Source organism: Teleopsis dalmanni, chromosome 1 (assembly GCF_002237135.1).
Source record: "Teleopsis dalmanni isolate 2A chromosome 1, ASM223713v2, whole genome shotgun sequence".
NCBI lineage: Eukaryota > Metazoa > Arthropoda > Insecta > Diptera > Diopsidae > Teleopsis > Teleopsis dalmanni.
In genome coordinates, this window is record NC_051846.1 from 87,516,474 (window position 1) to 87,541,796 (window position 25,323).

The following is a 25,323-nucleotide window of genomic DNA, read 5'->3' on the forward strand; positions in this document are numbered from 1 at the left end:
GATCTCTGATCTCTAATATATGCATATTTCTAATTTCTAAATTGAAATTCCAGAGAAAGGAGAGAACTTGTAAAAGTTGAACTGTTAATTGAGGAACACTGTTTACAGCATGCAATCAAATGTATTTGGCTGGTTAAATTTGGCAACCAGATAATCTGAATGTATTCGTAGGAAAAGGAAAACAACATTAAAAGTTTAAAAGTTTAATAGATTTTGTGCAAACTGCAATATATTTGCATAGACAAATTCAGTTAGGTTGCATATATGATTTCGGTGCAGGTTTTCGATAACAGATTTCATATATCTCGCTACACGGACTGTACAGAAAAATTTTGTCCACATGTTGGGATTTGCAGAATGGAAGAAATTCGTTAATAGCTATAATTAAATTTGAAATAAAAATTTACAGTTTTACGGTCACGTGCTCTAGTCGATAAACATATATATGAGTTTGCTGACGCCAATTAAAAGTAAATTATTTTACCAAAACATGAGCAGTCATCACGATGCGATTGTTAGTAACCTTAAAACCGAAAATTCAATAAAAAATAGTTTTTATTGAAAACGCTTTAAATTGATTTCAATTCGTTATTTTTTGTAACTAAAACTTTTTATTGTCGTGTAAGTGAATTAAAAGTTGTCATGGGATGTGTTGTTCATTGAGCTCTACATTTCAATTTAACTTTTAATTTCGATGTTTTTTTTTTATCATATAGGGTGGATCAATCACCCCTAGAAATTTGAGTTTATAAATAGCGTCCATAAAAGCCAGACAGTATATCAATAGTATTTTATATCCAAATAGCCTAATTGATTGATTTACTGGCACTATTTTTATGTTAATATTACAATTTTTGAATAACTCGAAAATTATTTTACAGTGTTCTTATCTTAAAGTGTTCGATCCAAATGTTTAATTTTAAGTATATTTGAACTAACGGACCTGCGTAATGCACGAACACTTTAAACCACTATCGTAGCACTATATCCACCGAAAAGCCCCAAGTTTTATATATAGATCGCGTGTTTATGAATATAACCATATACTATTATGAAGTACATACTTTCAAACAATCACATTTAAAGTTTCATCACAATATGACGTTTAGTTACTGTGGTTTCAGTGATGCCAATTTTGAAAGCAATTTAATGTGTTATTTTTTAATTACTTTTTTTATGGAAGAAAATACCGTTCAAGCTAAACCTTGACTAAATAAATATTATCTGAACTCTGCTTAATCGAAAGCAACCATTGAACTCTGAAGATGCAGCACGATCTGACCGTCCAACCGAAGCAGTTGCAGCGGAAAACTTCAAAAAAATCCACAAAATTGTTTTGAAAATCTTGAAGTAAAATTTCAGAAAATAGGTTACACACTTAACAATTTAAAGAAAAATGTAGAGCTAATTTTTTAAAAATATATGTCCTTGAGACAAATTGAAAGTTGCTTTCAAAATGGGTGTAGCGTGTGCTCACAATCGACCAAAAGCAACAACCCGTCGACTATTCAGAGAGCTGTTAAAAATAAAATAAAAAGAGTTTTTCATATATTTTTTGCGTCAATATGTGACAATGAGTAACATGTATCCTCCATTTCACTCCAGAGTCGATACGCCTATCAGTTGAGTGGACGGCAACCGCTGAAAACCGTGCAAAACTGGCAAAGGCGCAACAATTAGCAGGCATTTATATTTTGGGACTCATCTGGGAAAACGAAGTATCATTAATAGCTAATATTATATATAGTTACTGGTGCGACTAAAGAACAACAACGCCGTAAAACACAATAAAACCGAAGTGAGAAAGAAATGTAGAATTTCATCAAGACAACGTACCTTCTCATAGGTTATTGGTTATAATGGTGAACTGAACAATCTACACTTAGAATTGCATACGTATCCATTCTAGTTATTAGGAAAATCTTAGTTATTAATTGTTATCACCAAAGACTTAAATAACAATAAGGCATCAGATACTTATTTGGAATCTGTTTCATTCATATTCAAACTTTATCCGCCTGGTTACATCGATTCACTCTAACATTTTGATCAAGAATATATGTATGTAGGAAAAACTTTATTTAATTTAATGATAAATAAATTTTATTAATATTTTTACAATAATATTTTACTACAAAACAAAATTATTTCAATGTATTTTACGCCCGTCAACATCACTCGCCCTTTCCAACTCAAAACCATCAAAAAACTAGCAGCGTTGCCAGTTTTTTCGTTTTCATTTTACTGCCCGCCGCCAATTGCGACATGTATATGGTTTATATACTTTTCAACGTCTCGGTTATCACATTACAATTACATTTACAAAAATAATATAGCTTTTATTAACATTTACGATAGTTAAAAAGTAAATTTTCATTCAAAAAGTTTTGACAAAAGTTGAATTCAGAGGTACACTGATCAAAAAATACATAAAGGATAAAGCCCTGAAACTATTTACGAAAACGGACAGGTGTACCAACACCGCGCTTCCAAATCTTAGAATGATTACAGGCTCCTCGGGGAGGAATGCAGATCTGAGGTCAGTTATTGTTTAATCAGATGAAGTGATAAACAATAATCCAGGTAAGTCGTAGAGAGGGGTTATGAAGAAACCTCGCAGTTAGTAGAGAGTAAAAGTGTTCAAGTGCACTGACTCAACTAGCCTCAACATTCAAAGAAAATTTAATTGATATCATTGAAAAGAATAATATTCAAACTAGTCGAAATACATACCTATATACAACATGTTTGGAGTGGTGAAGATATGATATACTAATAAAAATATTACAATAGCATACTAATTTTCTTAAACAGAAGTTCTTGTGTGGCAAATAAAATTAATTTTTTTTAGTCTTTAAGGTTCTATATTTCTTCACTTAGACATAAAACAATTGATTAGTTTTGTGTATATTTCTATTATCCATTTTTTGAATAAAAGCATATGATCGTCTATCATATTATGTGTGAATAAAGCAGCGAATATTATAAAAGACATATTTTCTATTCTTTGACATTTTCTTATCGTCTATTACATGTTTTTGTGAGTAAAGTAGCCGATATTATAAAAGGCTTATATTCTCTTGATAGAAAAAAATTTCAAAATTTTGTTTAATTACGTTAAAAATGTATCTTATTTAAGGAATGGATCCGAACTGGCGACACATAATACCACCAGGCCAAAAATATGTTGTTTCCGAAGGTCAGTGTATTGAGGATTGCACAGCACACGCTTTTCCACCTCAAGGTGTCAATATTTTTGCTGTGATGATGCGCACACACCAAATTGGAAGGGAAGTGAAGCTACGTCAGGTAATTATCAAAACTTTGTATGCAAATATTAAAGAACAAAATTTTTTACAGTAATAACTAAATTTCACTGCTTCAGTTAAAAGATATACTTAAAACTGTTGACAGAACGTTGTTTTTCACTAAACTTATAATCTTTAATTTTATTTTTACAGATTCGACAAACTGAAGAATTTATTCCAATTGCACACGACAGCAATATTGACATTGCTTATGAGGACTTCCGTCGTCTGCCTGTCCCGGTGCGTTCATTGCCAGGAGATAGACTGATTGCAGAATGTATTTATGATAGTTCGTCACGGAAAGCAATTACTCTAGGTAGGTAAACTCAAGTTAGTAATGGCAAGAAAATTGTGCATTTAAACATAAAACGCTATGGTAAACATAAATCGGTTGTGCCACTGCATCAACCACAATTGTGGTGTGCAGCAATTGTGGCAATCAAAACGTCGGACCACACCCACTACTAACAATAAACCGATTTATAATAGTTTATTAAACTTGTGCGAATTTATGGTTTCGCAATTATTTCACGTTTCTTGTGGTAAAAATTTTAACTGTAATCACTTTCTTTATTTTGTAGGTGGACTAACTATGAAGGAGGAAAGTTGCACGGTGCTTACGCTCTACTACCCGCGCCAGAAAAAGCTTACAACATGTCATTCTTTGCCTAGTTTGCCCACAGTCCTTCATTCTCTGGGTATAGAACAGTTGGCTACGTAAGTTTTATAAAATAGTAATTTTTAAAGCATTTCACCTACTTCACTTTTACATAAAGTATTGATTTTGTATGCATTTCTCATTCGTTAGTGCTTTTAGTGTTAGTTATTTTTTTATTACCTAATTGTTTTGTTTGTATACATATCCTTATTGAAAAGTTAGAATCACACCGCAACCAACAAAATCTACAGAAATATAACTGTATATAAATATAACTGAAATACTCATTATTCAAGTTAAATAAAAAGCTAATGCTTTCAGTGGAGCCAGATCTACTCCAAGGTCGTCAAAGTCTATAGAAGTCAGATTTTTGCCATGGTTTGATGAAACCTAAAGAAGTACACTAACACCATTTCTTTACCAATTCCGTGAAGAACAGAATACGTAATCTAAAGACATTCTCATTCATTCATTTCACCATAAAGCTAGTAATGAGCAAAAGGATATGGATCTCCTATCAATCTAACTAAATATTTTGCATATGTTTTTGTAAATAATATTGAGAGCTCCAATGTTTCTAAATGCTGTTATATTTTTATATTCGGACTCAAATTCAATTAACCCGACAGATGTAATGATAGTGAGGATTTCATAAAAGTAAAACAAAAACAAGGTTCTTGCTGTAGTAGACAGAAGAGAGTAGGACTAGCCCTAAAATTATGATATAATTAATTCTAAAATAATGGGCCACGATCACGGAAGAGTTACTCAAATTGCAGCTGAAACAGAATATATAAAGTCACAGTGAAAGAAAATAAAAATAAAATACTATATAAACATAAAGAAAATCAATTAACTATACGAACAACATTCTTTGGATAGACCCTGGATGCAATATACAATAAAAGTGTAGAAAAGTATATGAACGCGACGCCATCAAAAGAGATGTTATCAAATGCCTGTAAATGCATTTAATGGTTGAAGTAAGAAGCAGCACTTAAAGTAGTCAAAAGCCGTAAGAAGAAGAACAGTGATAATACTCTAGCTGAATGTTTTAAGTGAAATAAATGAAGAGCAACAATTGTCTTTCATTTAGTAGATATGTATTTTTTCACATTATTGATGAAAAATGATTTCGGACTTATTTTTGTCCCAGAAACTGTATCGTTGAAAATCAATTTTCCAAAACTTTTTCAATCCAGACAAAATCAATTGAGTGCACATTTCTCACGAATAATACGCTCAATATTATATTCCAATTCAGCTAAGTCGCATAAACCAAAGAGTTCGATATTACCACAAAAAGAGTCTCTGCGGTCTTAGATCGTGGTGGCCAAACAACTTTGTTTCTGGAGTTTATGTTGACAACAAATTCGTCTATTAGTTATTGGTTGCCCAGATAAATAACGGTTTCAGGCTATATTTTTGCTCTTTTGGATCCAAGAAATAATGTAACACGTGTTATTATATGACCCCATTGTCAGTGACGTGATATTTTTTATTCTTCATTCTATGTATTTTTCGGAATATCCGGTAACTGATGTATCGCATTAAATTTCCTCACTCAATAATTTTGCAGCAGCAATTTAATTAAAAATTATATTGACACTTTAATTTTTTATGAAGCACTGATTTTGAATATAAACATCCACAATTTATAAAAGTTACTGAAGATTTAAGGCATTTTTTCTTGGAAAAGTAATTTGTCAAATAATTCTGTTTATAGGTCTGCTATCAGCTTTAGATAACCCATATATTTTTTTAGTGTTACTATATTTGAAGCAAGTCAGGCCCATGTATTCATGCATCAATAAGATTTAGATGGCTAAAAAACTAATACAGCCATCAGCCAACCACAACTCTATTTTTTATATGGCGTTAATTGACTATTCCCATTATTTAGGGAATAGATTTACACTCTCTACTCACAGTATCCTTAGTAAAGTAATCAATATTATTAAAAATATGTATAAACGTTTACTTTGCCGTATACTGGGCGTACTGTAATATAATCTATCCAAATCAAACAGAATTTTTGCTTTGATATGCTTTTGAATTGTTCAAAACGTATGGCATAAATTGGAAACTAATCTGTCATACGCTGATGATATTCTTCCATTCAGCAACATCTTTGCAGATTAATGCAAACAACAGCAATTAGCTAAGAATAGCAGTATACTTTGTGAAAATGGTTCAAAAGTTCAGATCTAAAAACTGCACTGAAACGCACTGAAGTACTATAGTCTGATATATCAGAAGGAAATTCAAAGCCATATGTGATTTGATTGTACTATCACATGAAACAAAACAAGGAAAGTAGAAGAAATAAGAAATATTCAGCGACAAGTCCTCTATTTATTCAAGTTAACCCAGCAAAGGAATATCAAGAATGTGTCAACCAAATCCTTAAGTGAACTTAGACAGTTTCAAATTACAGTTTCTTAATTTAAACAAATCATGCGTTGACAGACTATATTCTTAGTTACGTCCATTGAATATAAGAATATCAATAATAATAATAATTCGCGCATTTTTGTAATGTGGTTGCAATATTTTGTGGCATATATGTATGTAAATTCTGCCGTCTCCACTAAATGCCACTTGAATTATTATGGTCACTCGTGATAGCCATAATAACCATTTGTTTATAGAACATACAATAATTAACCACAATAGAACTTTTCTTTTGTAAGTATATGACAAAAGAACAACCGCTTATTTTAAAAATAACATATGAAACAACAACACTGATGGCTTATTTAGTCTAACTTTTTTTAAACTGCTTAACTAACAAGCAGCTTAAATCGCATGGTTGCCAAGCCTAAAATTTCATCTAATATAAACGATTTTTGGAAGTACGAACAATATTTACAGTTACTTGTCAACAAATATTTGACAAATAATACTCAATTCTTTTTAATTTATTTATTTTTTTTTTGTTATATTTAAACGAAGTGCAAAGTTTAAATAACAACAACTAATCATATTGACTAACAAGAGGTTTTTAATTTAATATATTACAAGTAATGTTACTTATTTAAACTGAGCATGTAGGTCTAATCTAGTCACCTTCCTGCTGATTGGAACGCGTCAAAAGGTTGGTTTGAAGTGACTTAGGCGTCTGTGTGTAACATAACATAGTAATAGTGCTGCCTAAATGCTCACTCAGTGTTCACTAAGTGTTATCATAATGTGTTTTAGCAGCCTTCTGGATTTCTTGCTTGACAGTAGGTATTTCAAGGTCACGATGTAGATCAGCATTTCGTACATGCCACAGAGCGTTAACTGCATCCCTAAGTGGTTTGTTTTGACACCTTTGTATCATATCTATTGTATATTTTTTGCACAGCCCTTTTTAATTTAATGGAATTAAGAAAATATATTTAATTTTTGGAAAAGCCTGAAAATAACAAATTTTTTTTCACAATCATGTAAAAAATACAACATTTTTACCTATAATTGCAAAGACTTATTATTCAATTTCGAATTTTAAACTTTCTAGTCTTGCATATATAAGCCTAACAAAATTTTCGGTTCTTCCAGAGTTGCCAGCAAGAGATATGCTTATTTAATGTTTTTCTTTTGCGATATGCTTACAAAAGAAAAGACCTATTATTAATTTGCTTAAAAAACTTAATATTATAGGTCGTTTAGATATCTTTTTACTGTTTTCTGCAAATTATTGAAGCTAGTTCAGGAGGTTTTAGGGTAATCGAAGGAAATATATATAACATAAATGTTAACAAAGAAGAATTAAAAATAGTTTTTTAAAGCTACTATAGGTAGCAAAAAAATTAGCTGGACCATAAACGAAACACAACAATATTCTCCATATTGTGATATAAATCACAATTATATGCTTCTAATTCACATTTTATTAAATACAGACATTTAGAATGCAATTTAATTGGACTTCAAGAAAGCCCTGTAAACAATATCAAAATCAAATTAATTTTTAATTAAAATATGCGCTTTAAGCAAAATCGATTGCAGTTTTAAAAACAATTCTGAAATAAGTGTAGCGCTTAGTATTAGTGTTTGAGTGAATGATCTTATGACCACATTGTTAGTTAAATTCTGAATTGAAAATGTTAATTACAGCATTGAACCGTCAAAGAGAAATATACCATGATACATTGTTGAGCTTAGGTCTATGCAGGTGTTAGTTTGTTTTGCCTTTATTTTATTGCTATTCAAAGTATTGGCGCAGTTTAATTAAACTTTAGGTAAAATCAGCTTTGGTGACCAACATGACTTTATTGCGAATATTTTGCCATCAATTATCTTTCCTCGTATTTCATTCACGCATTGAGTTCAACACTCGTCGAGGTAAATGCGACAATTGAAATAACAACGAAACAAATGACATCTACCAATTACAAATGGCATCATCAATTCATGTTCAGTACGACCAACTTAAGTTGTGGCCAAAAGCCATAGTGAAACCACAATCACACAATTTGCGCACGGCCACTGCTGCTAGTAAAGCCGTCGTTGAATTTTTTACTGGTCTAGGACATTTTCTATAGCGATATATACGTCTCGATAACAGCCACAAGCGCCATAATACACAATCTATTGTATTTAGATTTTGGTATAATTAGGTAACATGGCCTTAAGCTACACATGGTAGCTCCATAATTTTAGTTGATGCAATTGACAACAAAGCCGTTTCGCATACATACGCACATGTGCAGCGGACCAATTTGAGACCAGTATTCCTGTAAACTGTGGAATCCTATATTTTAATTTAAGTTTATAATCCTCCTCTTTGTTAGTTACCATCAAACTTACAAATAATTTATAATAGTTCAGACTATATTTTAATTACTCTTATGCTTACTTTTATTTTGATTGTAATTGTTTTGAAGAAATGCAACCACAAAATGACAAACACTCTCAAAGTATATTACAAAATTCACCCTCTATTTTCCCCACCACCCATAGTATTAAGTTGGATTAAAAAGATATATAAATTAATTAAGAGGGATTTATGCGGTTTGTCGAGCTTATTAAAATAGCAATTTAAAACAGGACAATTTATGCCACAACATCTGCAAACAAAGGGAAGGGAAGAAAACTTGCCTAATTGTGGGTAGTATTAACTCCTTGGGCTGCGTACTTGTTGAGCATAATTCTTATTCGTTTTTCTTTAACAAGTTTCTTGTAATGTTAAAAATATCACACAAAACAGAACATACCTCATTTTCAACAATTAAAACAAAAATATAATACATTAATACTATTGATCAATGTTTTTTATTTTTAGTGATTCAAACCCGGTTCTAATATCGTCACCACCGGAACTAGCTGGCATGACACTAGAAACCAGGCTTATTACTTATGATTGGCAGAACCATTTCAATGAATTTCAGGAAGCTACTAGAACTGGATCTTTTAAGCCTCTCTGTTGGGGTGCTAAAAATCATGTTATACCGGTTTGTTACTATCATAACTTCAACTAAATTTTAATTTTGATTAATATATTCTATTTATTTCATTTTCATTTTAAGTTGGTACCAGATCTTAAAACTTAAAATTTAATATTTATTTTAATAATATATATAATATAATATAATATATATATATATATATATATATATATAATATATTATTGTACATATATATAAATATAATATAAATATATATAATATGTAAATTTAAATATTTACATAATGTTCTTTGAAATGCAGATGTCGATTGTAGATATAATAGTAAATGTAATTCCTTACATCACGAGTACAAAATGAATTATTTTATATATAAAAATAATAGGATGTTCGGAAAATTGTTTATTTTTTTTTATAAAAATAAAATCCAATTTTCTTATAGTCCATAAATATTTTATTATATTATATAATGTCCATTCTGATCCAATATCATTTGTCATCTTTCTGATTGTTTTATTCGAACATAAAACTACTTTAAGCAAAAATGTTGTATGAAGGGAGTTAACAATAATTACAATAATTACTACATCTGGAGTTACCGAGTTACCAAACTAGTATTAGGTCTCGCATTGTCTTAGTGAATGACTACACCTTTTGTATTGGTCAATTTTGACCTTTTCTCTTAAACCATTTAGTTTTTCCAACTAATGACAGTACACTTCAAAATTGATTATTGTTTAGTCCGTGTAAAGTTTATAAAAATTCATTTCTTTAAAATTCCACCAAACAGACATCAGACATTCCTTTTGTCAATACACATCGAAATACTTTTTGTTACGTGATGGTATGTGTTGATTGGTGCTAGGTAACAATATATGGATCTACCTTTAAGCGCAAACAAAATAGCAATCCCCTATTTGGCTCTTCCAAAGTAAGCAGAATCCGACAAAAGTTGTCGGAGGAGCAAATTCAAAATTTGTCGGAAAAACAAATTCAAACAAACGGTCGCATGTTTTTTTAGAAAAATCGGTCATATCGCAACTGTACCACTTCAACAACATACATAAGAGAAACGTTAAAATAATAGGTCAACTGTCGTACAGTCCCCACTTGGGAACCAATGACAAACTGTTTCCAAACAGCTAGAAGAAAATGAGTGGCGAGCGTTTTCTACGACCGAACTGGCCGTTGAAACATCGAAAACACTTGTTTTGGAGATACCAAAATCGAACGCAAAAATGTATTCATCGTCATGGAGAATGCTTCGCTAAACAATAAAAGATTTTTCTCGTGTTTCCATTGTTAGGCTCAAAACTTAAAAGGTAGCTCTCGTACACATATTAAAAATAGTTTTTTGAAACTTAGATACCGTTTTAATAAAAATGTCAACTAATATTTAAAAAGAATTTTATCTCATGCAAATAATAGACGTCTTTTTTTCGTTTAGAGAACAAGCTATTGAAAGGTTTGCATATAATAAGTCAAGTCTTGTTAACGGATACCCTCCCTGTAATTTTACAGATTTTCTTTATGAATAAGTCATACTCAAGATGTGCGCCTTAAAATCTGTGCTAAAAATCTTTAAAACGGAAATTCGCAATTGTTTGTATTATACTTGTAGTATTATATCTATATTCAAATATCAATAATTCAAAGGTTGGATCTATTCAATAGTTGGGCATGAGGGAGACGGTTTTGGCGCACGGTTCTAAATTTCTCCATGTAAATGAAGAATCAAAAAACTCTATTTATCGTTTATTAAAATTAGAAAATATTTGTTTTGAGTTTTCTAAGCTGTTAGTAGGATTAGCTAAACTCTCAGTTTTCAAGACACAGTAATGAAGTGTCGCAATTTATGTGCGTTATGAGAACGATCCTGGAATATTTTTCAGAATGTGTTAGATTGGATAATATATCTAATTAAAGCAAATTGTGCTTGATTGCTATATTTCTTATTATTAAAGCATGACTCATTATTTAAAGTTTCGTAGGTGATGAATTTGGTTAGAATTTGATATACTGAACTTCTTCCAGACAGATTTAAATTTGACTCTAAAATCCATATAAGTTAATTCCTAAAATAGTCATATATAAGAAAAATATTATTACCGTATTTTTATTTCTGTTAAAAACAACTTTGAACGTGTGTATTTGTTTCTGCGGCCCCCCAATCTATGCAGTGATTTGTATTGGCCGGCGACCACATCTAGCCTGAACAGCCCTGCTCTATACAGATATAAGCGTAAAGTATTAAGTTTCGGCATAGCCTGAAAATATTAGAATTTAATTAAAATGTATGAATAGTTAAATTGTCAAAGAAGAAATGGAGCAGCATACATATAAAGAAAACAAGTATTTTTTAGCATATTTTAAGTAAATGAGAATTAAAATTTGTTAAAATGTCTAAATTCGAGTGATGTAATTGTTGAAGTCCTTAAGAAATATTTGCATATTTTATCAACTCTTTTTAGTTTTTCCATTTTTTTTCATTACTTTTACAGAACATTTATTTTCTCATTGCAATTTCTAATAATTGGGTTAAAATTAAAGTTTAATGTACATATTCACACCAATTTTTTACACTTCCTACTCCACATCGTTTTTAACCATTCCTTCGTATAATCAGCTTAATTGAAAGAACTTTAAAGAAAAGTATAATTTTTCCGTTCGAATTATTTTCGTTTACTATATAAAGCAAATATACAAAATGTAACTATAAATGCTCGACTTGCACAGTCTACTAAACAGCAATGATGAGGGATGGAAACCACACTTTGCACAGTGCAATTAATGGCACCGAGGCTGTCAATGCTTCCTACACTGCATTTCGGAATTACCTGTGCCTACGAACCTTTCAAACTCATTGGAAACTACCTGTGTGTAGCAGATAAAGCACTTGCTTGTTGAGCTCCCAAGAGGTGACTACACGTATATGTACGGACCCACACAAATGGGTTATGTAATACGAACAAGTGCAGACCTGATGACAAGCGAACTAACAGAAATATGCTTGTACAGACAATTCATTTAAAAAACTAATATCATTGTTGTTTCCAAGCCAAAGAAAATAAACTGTAGCCATGGATGGAAGTACATCTCCTTGGCGCAACTTTGTGAATTAGGAAAATGTAGGATATTTGAAATTGTTTTAATTTTTTGTTCAAAAACTTACTCGCTTGATTTCCCATCCATTTCACGTTCTACTACTTTTGATGAGTTTATTGCGTTTTCATTGATTTTTCGGATTTTCAAGGAAGCTGTATCTATTTATTTTTATGGACATTTGTAATGCATAATTGTAAAAACAATTTATAAAGAGGTTTTTCGAACAGTAGTGAGCTACATAAACAAAATTCATTTTTATATTATTTTAATTAATTGAATATTTGGCTGACCATACAGCTGTTTCGAGTATTGCCAAATATCCATCATCAGTGGTCTTGGAAATAATTCTTGTATTTAATTATTCGTAAATAATTTTTGGAGACTGCAAGTACCAGGAATCGAACTCGGGACCTGCCAAATTTGAAGCTCAGAGTCAGCGCACCTTAACCAACTGATCCAAAGCCGTACTTGACTCTTTATGTTCGCACATTTTTTCTGAAGTTTTGTTAATTTGCTGTGAAAGTTTTACTAACAAAATTACTTGCTGGGTTTATATTAGAATCAGCCGTAGAATAATTGAATTAATTAATTGTATTTTTTTTTATTTAGAGGCATTATTTGTAACTTGATTTATTCTTTCTTTTGTATAGAACCAAATCTTGGAACGTAATGCTAAAAAACAATTTATGGAATATTCTTAATGAATATCAATTTTAACAAAACTACCATTTCGATTTTTTATCAATCATACTATCATACATTATTATAAAATGATGGATTATGCAACACCGTTTGGAGCCTCGATGTCGACTCATCGAGTCTGGTCCCAAGAGTTCGGCCGTTCGTCAATTAAAGTGATATGTGAGTTAGGTTTAGAACATCGTGAGACAGTTAGGTTTCTATTTGCCGTGGGTGAAGGAAAATTAAGAAAGTTTGACTCTAGTACAAGAAGACCGAGATGGATATACCTCTGCTGTTCCAGCTGTTATGCCAATAGCATCGCTGGGTGGATATATATAGATGTATTGATAAAAATATACGTTTCTTTTTTTTTGGTATCCATTTATTTTATAATAAGTAATAATGACTACCAGCTAAAAAAAATGCGCTTTTGGATTATGCCCAGTGACATCCATATATACTTAAAATAAAAATGTTTGCTCTACATATGCATATCTAAATTGTCTCTCAAAAATTTTCTTCTCAGTCTAATAAAATTGTTGGAAGGGGACATCAGGTGCGTAATCAGTAGGCATATATGCATATGCAATGAGCATAGTTCTTCATATTTCGGGATATTTCTTCTTTGATTGCCGGAACAATTAGTAGTTAATTATGCAGCTGTTCATTCGTTATATACCGAGATACATTTGTGATCATGCGTAGTGTTTTAGATTGGAACCGCTAGATAATTGCCAGATTTCAATCTGTAGCAGTGCTCCATAATTGGACTCCATAACTCTACATAGGTTTCAGTCAGTTTTGTATATAAGCAGTTTGATTGACAGAATGACAGTTTTGATTTTCGACTGAAAAACTAAAATAAGTTTCGCAATTTGAGACCCATGGGTTTACGTTTTTTGATTATATGCGTTCGCCAAGTTAGTTTACAATTCAGGTGTATTCCCAAGTATTTTGTTTCTACAGGTTTTGATAATTGGATATTGTTCATTAAATAGTCAGCCAGGTAGAACGCTTTGTAGTAACTGTTACCTGAACAGAATTTGATTCATTTAGTTTGATACGCCAATTTTTTAATCAGGGGCAGCATCAGCTGGCTTTGTGTTATATCTGCCCTCATTCGGTTTTTTTTAAACCATTTCAAAAGTTTTCTTTCTGTTTTTGTAAAGTCGAAACTATCCTTTAGGAACCTTTTTCGTTCAAATGCCTTAAAGCAAAAAACTTGTTATTCATATCTGTTTAAACTTTATTACATCTTTTACTTTACTGTGGACGTCGCCGTTAGTAACAAAAATGTTGGAAACATTGAATCCGTCTGTTAGGTTTGTGCAGATAACTATTCTTTGAATAAGATTAATAAATATTAATTACAATTTTGAATATAAACATTAATTTTTAAAATAAAATATTCAACACAACTTGGAAATTGATGTTATAGTGCCGGTTTGACTCGTTTTTTGCTATTCTTAAGTTTGGAGAATGCAATTAAAATACAAAACTCTGCTGAGTTTAATTGTAGACAATATGTTTTTGTTTCCACTTGCAGCATAGAAGAAGGTCGGTCCTTTCTGTAACAGCTCTCTAACAAGCTTTCGAATTTTCATTCGCATCTCATGCCATTTTCCTGCATATTTTTACGTTTTCTATGTTATCCTTCGAACGTTATTTAATTAATGTCGTAATTTATTATATTTTTTTATCACTTGTATTTTTTTGTATTCCTGTTTTCGTTATTATAAGTAACTCTGTTTTTGTATAACTCCTACATATATTCTTATTCTATTTCTTATTCTATTTGGTTTCAGGGGTCAGAGTTTCTGGAAGGGTACAGCATAAACGTGACAAAAACTTACAAAAAACAACGACGTTGTAAGCCGAAACGACTTTTTGTGACAGAGGAAGCGATGTCTGACTTTGAGTTACCTGTCCAGCATGAGACAGACGACAATAATGTGATTGAGGGAGCCGCTCGTAGCAGTCGTAGTTCTGCAACAGAATCGCAAGGATCAAGCACAGCTCAAGGCTACTGTCGTACTTTTGCAACAACATTGTGGTATGCGAGTGTATTGGTCCTAATGCAAGGCTTGAATGGGTGGACCTTAACGTGAGACTTTTAAAAACTGAACTTCTATTCCATTGACGCTTCTGTGCGTATTTGAAGAAAGCATTAACATAAAACAAAGATATTTGCTGATCTTGTATTACTGAAGAAGTGAAGTACTTGTTTCCTTTCAGTATTTGTGAAAATTTTGTTATTCATTATTTGGTATTTAACACTGTCATTATAATTTAAAAATCTACGTCTAATCAAAACAAGCAATAGAATATAAGCTGTAAACATTAAGTATATTAATATTAAGCTACTTCAGCAAAATCAATCAATTTTGCTGAGTAGAATGTAGTCAAAAGCAATAATTAGTGTTCGAAAGAAGTAGTGAAGTAGTCGATATAGCATAGCATACATGAATTTTAGTTTACACGACTTAGTGAAAAGGTAACGTATTTTAAATATATTGAAATAGGGCGGAACTAAGAGTTAGTTTGTAGTTCATTTATTTTTCCCATCTATATAAATGCGCTATTTAAAATTCACTTGAATGAAAGGTGCTGTATAGAATTCATTAAAGTACTGGTCGCTTAGTGTTTAGTTAGTTAAACCTGTTAAAACTAAAGTTAAAATTTATCATGCATTTTAATAAACAATTTCAATCGTGTTTATTCTTGTTTCCATTAGTCGGTTTATCAAGAATCACTTGTTTCATCCAGACAAAAATTTTTATCTTTAGTTCTTTATTGAATATATGTCACCATAACGATATCTCTTAAAGTTTGTTTAAAGTATTAGAGATAGTATTTAATTATTTCTTGATGTGTATCACATTCCTCACTCTAATTACTTTTTACTTCTTAATTAATAATTATGTATTTAAATAAAGATTAATTATAGAATCTTTATTTAAATTTTTGATAAAATTAAATTTTTTAGAGAGAGATTTTTAGCACTTTCTTTTAAACAGAACACTATCAATTAAAGTCAGAAAACCAGATTTGTTTAAAGTTCCTCAAACACCTAGGTTGAATATAGAATTCTAATATTTCATTTATACCACCAACAACAAGTAACAATAATTGTGCTGGTGTACTCCATAGATACCTACGGCCATTGATATTAAAATATCTAACAAAAAGCTCAGAAGTACCAAATTTTCTCTTCTCAGTTTTTGTATTTTTAGTTTTTACCGAAACAATCTACTAAGTGGCGGTGGTCGTATACTGATCATCACCTTATCTATGTACGAATCAACGCTATTCCTGTTGTACCACAAATGGCCATTATTTGAGCTGAAATAGGCTTTCTTGGTACACACAAGGCCGCCACTCCAACCAAACCTAACCTAATCAACTAAGTTCTGCCCTAGCTGCTCGTAGTTAGTATATAAATAGTCTGAAGAACATGTGTGAATATTTTAGTATAATAATAAGTAAATTAAACAAAATAATGTTAACTAAACCTTAAACGTACGAAAAAGTGCGGACAAATTTTTATACCAAAAAACGTAGAATATTAAATATATTTTAAGATATAATCTATAAATATTTAAACGAAAATTAATACAATCAGAACAGCTTGTTAGTTAAACAATTTAAACAAAAATGGTCAGGAACTTATAAAATAATTGCTAATATTTTTCTTACAAAAGATGCAACTCCTAGGTTGGCTTCAGTAAGAGTAAGAGAAAAAACGATTGATATAAGAATATAGGATGTTAGAAAGGTATTATTTTATAAATTAAGTACTAAAATTCATCTTTTGCCACTCGAGAGAAACGCTTCATATACCTGCGATTTTCCATTATGTATCTGCGCACATGCAGCTCTTGTTGTTATGTGTAGCAGTACATGTATAATTGTATATTTTATTTATTTTGTAAAAAACTTATAAATCACATATTTATTATTTATTTTATATAAAAATATTTCTTTATTTATATAAATTAGTCTCTAATTATTTACAAGAAAAAAACTTGAAAAATACAGTGATAAATATAAAATATTTTTTATATGCTATTGCAAGAAAATATCCACACACATTCATACATATTCAACTTACTGTATTCCAGAAGACCTTATGAAAGTCCCAAATATCTAAGTTCGTAAAAATAGAGTTCGTCGCACATCAAATTGTTTATTGTGATATTTTTTTGAATTTTTTCATGTGTTTTAGTCTCTTAGCGCAAGTCTAATACAAAGATACTAAAACATGTCCTACCCAGCATAACCCAGCATCCTACCCGATCCTTCGTGTTTATTTGAAACTTACTATCAAATCTACATATAAATATTTTTTTGTTCTGACAGACAACTGCTTTATTTATGGTTTTTATAGGTAAGGGATTATAGTCTTTACTAAACTCTGCCACAAATGCTCTCTATTGGGGTCTATACTCTTAATGCATATTTGCCAACCGAACTTAAAGGAACAGAAATTGTATATTTTAATTAATAAAGAAAATAAAAATATAGGTATATAAATATAGTATATAAATATAAAAATGTCTGTATACACCAGTGGCACGGGCCAATATACATATAGTGTCCGAATCATACCAGATTAGCTTATATAAATCGGTTTTTACAAGTTTCTTTCTTTTCGGATCATATAAATGGACGGAGCTACGTTATTTCAGCTTGAAAATATTTTAAAGTCGGTTTTGTTTTTCCGATATTTTGACTTTTATTGCGATCGTTATTTTAGGTATATTTCTATACATATTTCAGGAAATTCGCTATTGCCTTCATCAGAAATCCTGATTCATGTGAATTCCTAATATTGCCAATATTGTTAGAATATTTATTCAGTTCAGTGTGTTCAGGTCTTCAAAACGCAAATAATTAGAAAATTGATATGTATGTTGAAGCGAAAACCGGAACCGGAGTGAAAAAAATATATAGATTTATTTAGATTCAGCGGCATACATTTTGGTCTAGTTCATTCACCTATTCTCTGTAGTTATAAAAACGTCTTGAGTGAAAGTTGAAGGTTCAAGTAGAATTTATTTTTATTTATGTATAAATTCGACAAATGATCCGAAACATTTGCATTATTTGCATTATTTCAGCAACAAAATCGTTATTTTTATTACTACCTATATAATATCTATAAAATCTCTAAGAGCTAATTGAATTGAATATATACTTCTATGAGAATTCACAAAGTTATATACACAATCATTAAAATATATTTTTTTATAAACGCGTTGTAAAGTATTTGTTCCATTGAAATAAAAATAATATCATCATAATATATAATGAAAGTTGCATTATGAACATATAAATTCCACGCAATATACAGATTGAAGTAAGTTTAATATCTTTCGAAATTTATTTAAATGAATAGTTCATTTACTAAAATAATCACAGTAAGTGTGTATCAAACAACGGATTATATTTAAAACGAAATCAACCTGGTAGGACATATACTAGGTATACCTATATGTACCAAGATTAACTAAGCTAACATACTCGAAATATTCTTTTCCCACGTCGCTGGTGTTTACATTTATGCATATATATATATATATATATATATAGCGCGTTTCGTATATACCTCTCGTAAAATCCGGACCTGATTTCTTGGTCAAAGTAACAAAAAAAATTCGTGTAAAAACGATGTTAATTTTCAATATATACTGAGATACAAAGTGTCAAAAAAATCGACTTAAAAAGTACCTTAAATTGAAAAACCCTAATTATCTTAAAAACGTTGTTTGCTTTTAGTTCATACAATATCCTTAATTTTTGAAATGTACCTACGGTGTATCTACATTTTTATCTTTAAAGTTTATTAATTACTGGTTTTTTCAACAGTACAAATTTCGCAGAATGTAATCGAAAAAAACAGAAGGTATTTCACGCCGAAACTCTAAAATGAAATAAAAACTAATACATGACTCCATGTATTCGAATAAACCGTTTTTAATTTTTAATGTTTTAGGGGTTTTTTGACAAACATTTTTTTGGATACACTTGTCTTTGATACGCTGTATTTCGACAAATATTGAAAATGGATCCCATCCTCTTTCATATCTTCGACCAAGGCATGAGCTCCAACATTTTTACCACTTGATTAGGAAACACCGTATAGATATATCCATACAGATGTATATACATTAAGACCGAAAAGTTTTCGGAAATTCTCATTTAAAATTCGCGCGCTGTATATTTTTCGATATTTTAAGTTTATGTAGTTTGGCAGCACTGTCCTTAATTACTATGCCAAAAATGAGCGCGATCTGTCAGACAGTTCGTTTACGGCAGCTGTTGAAACCAGTTCACCTCAGTAGTGCGTTGCGAAAAAAACAATGGAAAAAAATATTGAACAAAGAGTTTGCATCAAATTTTGTGTTTCGAACGAAATTTCGTGTGCAGAATCGTTGCGAATGCTACAAAAGGCTTATGGGGAATCAGTTTTATCGAAAACTCAAGTTTATGAGTGGTACAAAGCCTTTCAGGACGGTCGTACGACCGTCGAAGACATTTCGCAACGCACTACTGAGGTGAACTGGTTTCAACAGCTGCCGTAAACGAACTGTCTGACAGATCGCGCTCATTTTTGGCATAGTAATTAAGGACAGTGCTGCCAAACTACATAAACTTAAAATATCGAAAAATATACAGCGCGCGAATTTTAAATGAGAATTTCCGAAAACTTTTCAGTCTTAATGTATATAAATATATATATGTATATAGATATACCTAAATATATATCGAAATATATATTTATATGTATATGTATTTATATAAACTTGTACAAAATGTACATGCATAAAGGAAACTATCAATAGCTCAAATATAATAAAAGGCTGTACCACATTAAAACATCTCAAAAGGTTTAGAAAGTGTACTTGTACCAGTAATTCAAAATTTAAGAATTAAAATTAAATTAAAACTCTAAAATTAGTTGAAAATATGGATTTCTATATAAAATTCGATGTATATATAATACTTTAATTTTAACCTACCCTTTTAAGAACCTATATTTTAATTGTGTACCTAATTTATTTCAAGGCATAACGTAGTCCCTTAGAAAATAATAGGAAGGAAGTAAAGTGAAATATAAGATAATATAAGATAATGCATGATAGCATAGACCTTTACATAATATTTATATAAAACAGTGCTAGTTTTTAGTACGGTTTGATATTGATAAGAATTATTTATGAAAATAATTTTATTTTTGGCCAAATATTCTTTTGACTTTCACAAGAAAATATTTATAAAACTATTTTTAAATAAATTGTTAATTCGTGACTAATATCAAAAGAAAGACGAAGAAAGATGAAAAGTGTTGAAATGTGAGTAAAAAGCAATAAAAACGTAGTTACCATTAAATGTAGGTTATAGTAAAAATATTAACATTTAATACAAATCAAATATATACAAACATTATATACATATTTATAGTATTATTAAAGTAGTGTTTATTCATTGTCGTTGCCTAAAATCAACACATATTTATATTAACAAAAATCATGATTATAAAAGTTATTGTAATTGTAGAGTAGAAACCCATAGCGAAAACCCTGTTAGATATATATGAAAACCAGAAAGACATATAGAATAAGTCGTGCTTGTATAATATTTAACATTACCAGGAAGAAAAGAAAATATTCGTTTTTTCTATATTGTGTAATATAGACTTTTAAGAACGTGAACGGAATATATAATACTGGTATAGATATAACTAAGTCATTGACCTCTTCAAATCCTGTCCCACCACATGCACATAGATTTATACACCAACATTATTAGCGTAAAACTAAATAGTTACTGCGAAAACCGAAGAGATATCTATAAAAGAGCAAGAATTCGCCAAGACTAAGTCGAGCTTTTCGTTCTCCTGATCACATTATCGTATACAGCTCTTTTACTCTGCAAAATATTTATGAAGCAATATTTAAGTAGGTTATCCCGCTAAATCGTTGTACGCAAATAGCAATAAAAAGAATTTATTAAGGAATTACAAGAGCATTGTAAGCCAATACGTATCTATTAGTACGTATAACTGTCCTAGAAGAAAGCTAATCAGTAAATAATTTATAACAATAGACTAAACGAATTACAAATAAACTGCAATTTTTTATAAATTAAATGTTATTTTTAGTTCTAAATATTATAGTTTATGTTCATTTTAAGGTAATTGTTTCTGTGACTTGTTGGCATAAATATATATGTTCATCAAGTAAATTTGTATGTAAGTTGAGTGATTTCGTGATGGTTGTTAAAACTGATTTATTTTCATAAATAATGTTAAAATTGTAATTATAATAGAGTATCTATGTGCGCAACTTCGAGCACTTTTTATATGTATTGAATTATATGTATTTATTTAGTTATGCAAATATCTTGTATCTACACACTTACATATTCACTGTACAATATACTTGTGTATGTAAATTATATAATTTATTACGTCCGACTGTGGCGACAAATGTTCATTGCAGAATACAATTAACAGGCAACAACGGCGACAATATTATATACTATAAAGTAAAATAACTGCGTTCATTTCTTCAGAGTATTTCATATATATAATATATATATATATAATATATTCATATATTCATTCATATTCATATATATATATTCATATTTCAAAATTTAGTATTACAATCTATGTTCCTTATATACCAATCTTTTAATATTTCTGATGAATACTATAAATAAATAGGTTCGAAACTTATATCCTGTGCAAAACAAAACTGTGATACGAAACATTTTGTCATTAAAAGACTTGTTCACACTAAGCTTTCGAAAAAGCGATTCAGAAACGCTTTCCAATAACAATAAAAATAATATTAGGTCCCACCCAATGTCAAGAGATAAGTCAACACATGGAATGTTTATCAAGTTATATTCTATAATAGATTATACTCCAAATTTCAGACCGTCAATAAAACTACTACTGCTAGTAAAAAAAAGTAATATTTCACAATAATTAATTTTTTTTTTCCAACAAAAAAAAATGATCATGAAAATCAAGTCCACAGATAAATCCACAAATAAATATTTATGAAAACAAAATCAAACTTACGCTTAACTGTATTATTAAACTTATAAATAAATATTTAATTAACTTAAAATTTAATTATTTCGCATTACTGCCCTTTCCTACACCTCACTAGTAAATAATTCAATATGGAAATGTGGACACTCCCGTTTCATTTGACCTATTCTCTTGACATTGTTCCATTGGACAAGCATATGAGAACAGTGTACTTCCAAACCCAACGATGGAAGAGATTTCGATTGACGAAAAAAACTCAATTATATAAAGTCAAATGCCGCGTTGCCAAACGCTTATAATTCCTGCTTTTATTCCGTCTAGTGTGAACAGGCTCTAAAGTTAAATCAACTCAAGAGTCGCAGTTGCGTACTACGGTTATGTTGATTTGTTACAGCTGTTATCATGCTTATCACAAAACGTATCATTTCACAATTGTATTCCTCGAGTATTATTAATTTGATGGCTTTTCGCTATAATATACCAAATAACGCTAATTGCAAATAAAGTTTTAACATATAATATAATATACCTAAAAGTAGTTTATAGTTTAAATAAAAATTGAAAGTTATAAATACACCGACTGCTCGTCTATTTCTAATAGAACGAGTTTTTATTCTATTTATCATAATTCGATTTATAATAATTTACATATTTATGCTTGACTGTATGTGTAAACGTAAAAAACAGCATATTTTACGTTTTTTTTTCTAACTTTGAAAAATAAAAGAAACCTCTAAAACTGATGTCGCCTACGTCTACGGTTCGTGTAGCGCCGCCACTGCTATCTGATTTTACTATTATGGCCTGATTTATGTTGATAATAGTACTATTGAAGGAATAATTTGTTTCAATTATTTACTGTTTTTAATAAGCATGAAACTTAGTTTGCTATGTCATTAGATCTCTGTTATCTGATGTTTACATATTGAAATTATTCCTTTTCTAGGCATCCTATATGCTTTGGTTTGCTCAGTAACTAACCATGAGATGCACTCTTCACAAGAAAACTTGATCCAATAACGGCCAATGCATAAATAATGTCCTTATTGAACAACTTTCTGCAGTTAGTTTAAATAAATACATTTCATCTAATATTATGAACCCCCAATTTAATCATTTAAGATAACTTAAGAAACTTATTAATTCATTTATTACGCAAATAATAGAAATTTTATGTAGCAAACATTTGCAAGTCGTTTAAACCTTCTAAATTCCAAGTCAAGTATTGCTCTTATTGAGTTATAGTTTATACTACTCGTTTGTGTGCTTAGTGGGGTTTCATTCCCTCAGCCACATTTATTGGGAGATCATATCGAACTTAACTACAAAAACAATTTAGAAGGATTAAATTTAAACGTAAGTGCTTGTGCACTTTTTCTCCTTATAAATAATTAATTAGTAAATTTTAACAATTTAAAATTGATTACATGATTTAAAAAAAAATTATCTCTTGTTAAAGGTTCAATTTTACTTAAATATGAAATAAAAATATTAACAGCAGAAATAGGATGCAGTCATGATGGGACTTACTCGTGTTATTTGTTTTTTTATTTGAATTTTTGTCAATTTTACAAATGCAAAATTATCTTTTTAAAATTGTAAATATTAAATATTTGCAATGAACATTTGTTGAAACAATTTCCAGTCATTTGTTGAAAACCAGAATTAAATTTCAATTAATATATATTTTTTTAAACCAAATGTATTTTTATATAATTTGCATATGAACTCATTTACTTAAACAAACAATACATTAAAATATAATAAAATAATCCAAATTGAATTAAATAATTTGTTTGATTTTTAAAATTACAAGTTATGTTTATATATTGCGATTGATTTTTTAGAAGTATTAGGTAGCCTTGGATGAAATTATAAATATTACCTGAATATCTTGACTCGTAAAGTTAGCGTAAGATCTATCAGCTCGAAGGAATGTAAACACCTTATCTATTATTCGATAAATATAAATGTCTTGTGATTCTGTGACTAACGAGCATATAATGACCACATAGTTAATATCACATATTAATGTCAAATGAATGTTAACATCACTGTTAAATCACTCAGTATATATCACTCAGTATTTATAAATGAATCAACGGCAAAAATATCTTAAATAAGGTAATTACTCAATCTTCACAGAATAGAGCAAAAACGAAAATTCATTTATCAGATATATAGGAATACAGCATACAAACATAGATAGAATTTCAATAATTTGGAAACAAGCTCTCACAGATAACAAACGATTTCATTCGAAAATTTATTACTTATACACTTATAATCAATTCTGAGTTTTATAAAATGTAAACTTGCCTTTTAAACATGCATAACTCCCATATGTGTAAAGATTTTTTTTTACAAGTAAGCGGAAAGCATTAAGACTTAAACCCACTGAAACCACCTCTCAGTAATGCATAAAGAATAGACTCCGATCAGAGAAACGCGTAGATACGAGGATGGAATTCCCACTCCAGAATACAGGGAAAGAAGTGAATTAAATGAGTAAACGGCTGAAAATTTACATAGTATATATACCTAAGCCATGAAGAAGGGTTGGTTACAGGTTAGGAAGATAAATTACCAATTAAGCTGAGGAACTTGAATGTGCATTAATTCTTTGACAGCTAGTCTTGATCTATTGCACAGTTGAGGTGACTGTGCTATGATATCAATCGAAATTATCAATTGATTTAGATAGTTTACAATTTCTTCGGTTTTCATTACGGTACCAATGGATTTATAAGTCCTGGACTCGCCTGTAATTTATTCTTATTGTTGATCACATTGATGTCGGTGTTTTAAGCTGCTGAAATAGCAGAGCCCTTGATGACTTTTATGATTGGTGATAAGTTTTGGGAAAATTTTTGAAGTAACTAAAACAATGACACAAAATTTTAGAGAAATTACTAGTACTAGTTCCTTTGAAAACGTAGCTGCTAATAAATTGTGGTGGATAACTAAACACATATTAATTTTTAATGATCGTTTTTGTTCATTTCTCCAAAGATGCGTTTTTTTAATGTAAGCGATTAGCTCAACAGCTGATTGATTAATGCGTTAAGGCTCAGTTAGAAGGTAAGTAACGTAAGAAATTAATTCAAAGCAAAA

At 30.0% G+C, this 25,323-nt stretch overlaps 1 protein-coding gene across 1 annotated transcript in view; it reads left to right on the plus strand.

Annotated features, from left to right (window-relative positions):
* Positions 1–15,849, plus strand: part of LOC119686499 (MOXD1 homolog 2-like) — a 28,219-nt gene extending 12,370 nt beyond the window's left edge. The window contains exons 5-9 of the mRNA XM_038101096.1: positions 3,140–3,309; positions 3,462–3,624; positions 3,890–4,025; positions 9,236–9,404; positions 14,948–15,849. Coding sequence (XP_037957024.1) covers positions 3,140–3,309; positions 3,462–3,624; positions 3,890–4,025; positions 9,236–9,404; positions 14,948–15,250 — 941 coding nt within the window. The 3' untranslated portion in view covers positions 15,251–15,849. The remainder of the gene's footprint in view (positions 1–3,139; positions 3,310–3,461; positions 3,625–3,889; positions 4,026–9,235; positions 9,405–14,947) is intronic.
* Positions 15,850–25,323: the final 9,474 nt, after the last annotated feature.